At 53.5% G+C, this 3,876-nt stretch overlaps 1 protein-coding gene across 1 annotated transcript; it reads left to right on the plus strand.

The window, feature by feature from the left end:
- The first annotated feature begins 735 nt into the window (after positions 1-735).
- Positions 736-3,641, plus strand: LOC139676546 (olfactory receptor 14C36-like). Its single transcript, XM_071565621.1, has 2 exons — positions 736-829; positions 2,641-3,641. Exons 1-2 carry the CDS (start codon positions 736-738, stop codon positions 3,639-3,641), a joined length of 1,095 nt encoding a protein of 364 aa, XP_071421722.1.
- Positions 3,642-3,876: the final 235 nt, after the last annotated feature.

The following is a 3,876-nucleotide window of genomic DNA, read 5'->3' on the forward strand; positions in this document are numbered from 1 at the left end:
TAGTGCTTGGATTTGGCACCTTGGAATGCGATTTAGGGAGGATTGTAGTGGTGCTTGGATGACAGTTGGACTAGAAGATCTTGAAAGTCTCTTCCAACATTGATGATCCTGTGATTCTCTGACCTGTCATCCCTGTTTCCATGTTTCTGCTCAAAAAAATCCTGGGGATGATTTCTCAGTTGTGTCCCTCAGTGGGACCCATTAGCACTACAAGAAACTTTACAGTTTGAATCTCACTTTAACTTTCCTCAGGCTCTGATGTTCAGGGACTCAGCACCAAACCCCCCAGAGGGCCATTAAATGCCCTGGGCTGTTGCTGTGCTGCTGAGCTGGGCCGGGCTCCTGGCACACAGGGAGCTCCTGGCAAGCGGGCAGTGCTGCAGAGAGACAGCTCTGCCCAGGAGCAGCTCCTGTGCACAGCCCAGCAGGGCTCAGGGCACTGCCTGCACACACCGAGGGCACAGCAGAGAAGGGACAGAGATGAGAGGCAGCCTGGGCTGGGAGGGGACTGAGCTCTCATTACAGGAGAAACCTCCACAGAATTTGAAAGAAGAATTCTCTTGCTGTAGGAAAGTTAATCTTCCCTTCCTGCAGGGATCTCCTAAAGCTGGCACATCCCACAGCTTCCAGGATCTTTCAGAAGGATTCCCACAGTTCCTCTAGCAGAGAGGATGAGGCCATAAGGCAGAGCAAGGCAGAACCTACAGGCATTAATCGTAGACAAGAGAAGCGCGAATGAGGTTGAAGGGATTCTGGGGTGAGAGGACAGGTCAGAGCTCATCAGGAGAGAAACCTTCACAGCCCTTTGCCAGGCTGCAGAGCAGTGCGGGTGAGTTCTGGAGATGTCTCTTAAAGCTGCCAAAAACCATCGCTGACAGCACCTGTCAGGATTGCTCTCCTGGATTTCCTGGTGTGGAGCATCAGAGGCACAGGGCAAGAAGGTTCCCTTCTCCCAGGGATGGCTGTTGGGTATGAGGGTGGGGGTGCAGCCAGGGGTGCCCAGGGCTGTCCTGCAGAGCAGGGTCCTGCAGCCCAGGGCTCTGTGTGCTGGGGCAGGGGCTCTGCTGCCTGCCAGGGTCAGCTCAGCACGGCCAAGGAGCTGCCCCAGCCCTGCAGGGAGAAAGTGTGGGTGGAAGGGGTGACCTCCTCATGGCAGGGCAGGGATGAGCAGGGCAAGGCTGAGCAGGGCAGGGCAGGGTCCTTCAGCTACAATGGCTCTGGGCTTCTCTCAGCTTCAGCTCCACCTCCTGCCATGTCCAAGGGCGCTTCTCAGGAAGCAGATCCACTCAGAACACCTTCCCCTTCCCAGCCACCTCAGCTTGTCTGGGATCTGCTCTCCAGCCCCTGCACAGGCAGAGCTGCCCCTGGGCAGTGGGGTGGGCATGGGCTGTGTGAGCACTGGAGGGAGCTGAGCTGGGCACAGGGAGGTGGCTGCTGGCAGGAACAGCTCCTCACAGCACAGACAGGCAGGGAGGGAGAGGGAGCTGCTGCCACAGATGCTGGGGAGGGGCATGTGGGCACCTTCCTGCTGGCCCTGTGGCACAGACACCTTCCCCTGGCCAACTCCTCCCTGGGCTCCTTTCCCAGCCTAAGCAGAGCCTCTGCCCTCAGGCCCGTGGGGGTTCAGGTGTGCATTGCCCTGCAGCAGCCAGAGCCCAGGGAAGGATGTGGCCTGTGCTGCTCTTGTTCTCACAATTGGACATCTGAGCCCATATGGGGTATTGAGAGCAGTAGGTTCAGTTCCTGTTCAGACACAAACCATTTGGGTCCTGCTGTGAGGAAGTGTCTGTGGGAGCAAAGTTCCCAAGTCCCCTCCAGGCAACTTGAAGACATTCATCTGCTTCCCTTGGTGTCCTGCAGGGCTGCAGGGTGCCCTCCAGAAGGGCACAGCTCTCCCATAGGGTCTCTGTTCTGGATAAGATCCCATGGAGAGGACACCTCAGGGCTAAATCCATGGAAATGCTCTGGGCAACTGTACTTGGGCAGCTGAACTGATCCCTCTGTCTCTCAGTCGGGGAGGATAAAGATGGGGCACCCTGAGGAAAGATGAGAAGTCCCTTTGAACCTGAATTTCTCTGATCACAGTTGTGACTTGTTTCTTTTTTAAGGGGACTCCTCTGTGTGATCCTCCTCCAGGCCAAGCTGCCAGCACAGGTCAGCTGAGAACAGGACTGGTGACCAGAGCAGCTCTCCTGCCATTGCAGTGAGAGACCATTCCTTTGCCTCTCAGGAGTGAAAAGATTTCACTTGGAGCACATTAGAAATTCCAGAGTTTTCAACCATCCAAACCCACTCCTGGCAAGTTGAACTGAAACCAAATAAAAGACACCAAATTTCCTCAGCTCTGTTCCACAGTTGGGCAGGCTGTGACCAGCAATGCTGGAAACACTTTGAAACATCAGAAGTGCATTTAATTTGATGTAACCCCATGTTCTCAGTTGCCTCTTACTGCACAGCAAGAATGAACCCTCAGGAGCCCAGTACAGGATCTCTGCTCTCAATGTCCCCATGAGCTAGAAAAACGCAGAACTCAGGGGAGATGGGTGCAAAAAGGTCTTCCTTAAAGGAGACCCTGAATGTCGAATACATTTTGCTAATATGGTCTGGCCTAACTCAGTCCTGCCTTTTCCTCCTCAACAGATAACCATATCCAGAGGAAGCAAATGCCCAACAGCAGCTCCATCAGCCACTTCCTCCTCCTGCCATTGGCAGACACGCGGCAGCTGCAGCTCCTGCACTTATGGCTCTTCCTGGGCATCTCCCTGGCTGCCCTCCTGGGCAACGGCCTCATCATCAGCGCCGTAGCCTGCGACCACCACCTGCACACCCCCATGCACTTCTTCCTGCTCAACCTGTCCCTCACAGACCTGGGCTGCATCTGCACCACTGTCCCCAAAGCCATGCACAACTCCCTCTGGGACACCACAACCATCTCCTACATGGGATGTGCTGCTCAGGTGTTTTTGTTTCTGTTCTTCATCTCAACAGAGTTTTCCCTCCTCACCATCATGTGCTACAACCGCTACGTTGCCATCTGCAAACCCCTGCACTACGGGACCCTCCTGGGCAGCAGAGCTTGTGCCCACATGGCAGCAGCTGCCTGGGCCAGTGGCTTTCTCAATGCTCTGCTGCACACAGTCAATACATTTTCCCTGCCCCTGTGCCAGGGCAATGCCCTGGGCCAGTTCTTCTGTGAAATCCCTCAGATCCTCAAGCTCTCCTGCTCACACTCCAAACTCAGGGAACTTGGGCTTATTGTGGTCAGTGCCTGTTTAGTTTTTGGTTGTTTCATTTTCATAGTTTTCTCCTATGTGCAGATCTTCAGGGCTGTGCTGAGGATCCCCTCTGAGCAGGGACGGCACAAAGCCTTTTCCACGTGCCTCCCTCACCTGGCCATGGTCTCCCTGTTTGTCAGCACTGCCATATTTTCTAACCTCAAGCCTCCCTCCATCTCATCCCCAGTTCTAGATCTGGTAGTCTCAGTTCTGTACTCAGTGGTTCCTCCAGTATTGAACCCCCTCATCTACAGCCTGAGAAACAAGGAAATCAAGGATGCCCTCAGGAAAGTCTTTGAATACAGTCCACTTCAGATTAAGATTTCCAATTACCCCACTGGGGCTCCAATTGTACCTCAAGAATAGCCAGAAATAACTTTTTTTTTCTGTTTTTCTGTTCTATACCTGTGATAGAATTGAATCATCACAGAACTGTTCTGTTGGGATGAGACCTTAAAGATCAATCTAGTTCCAACTCCTCCACCACTGGCAGGGGTGGCACTCACTAGATCAGGTTACTCATGTTGGTATTAGTCAGGTTTCTCTGTATTATCTTGGCTTTCTCTCAGCTTATTCTTAACCCAACCTACTCAAGTACAGA

Source organism: Pithys albifrons, chromosome 10, assembly GCF_047495875.1.
Source record: "Pithys albifrons albifrons isolate INPA30051 chromosome 10, PitAlb_v1, whole genome shotgun sequence".
Classification (NCBI taxonomy): Eukaryota; Metazoa; Chordata; class Aves; order Passeriformes; family Thamnophilidae; genus Pithys; species Pithys albifrons.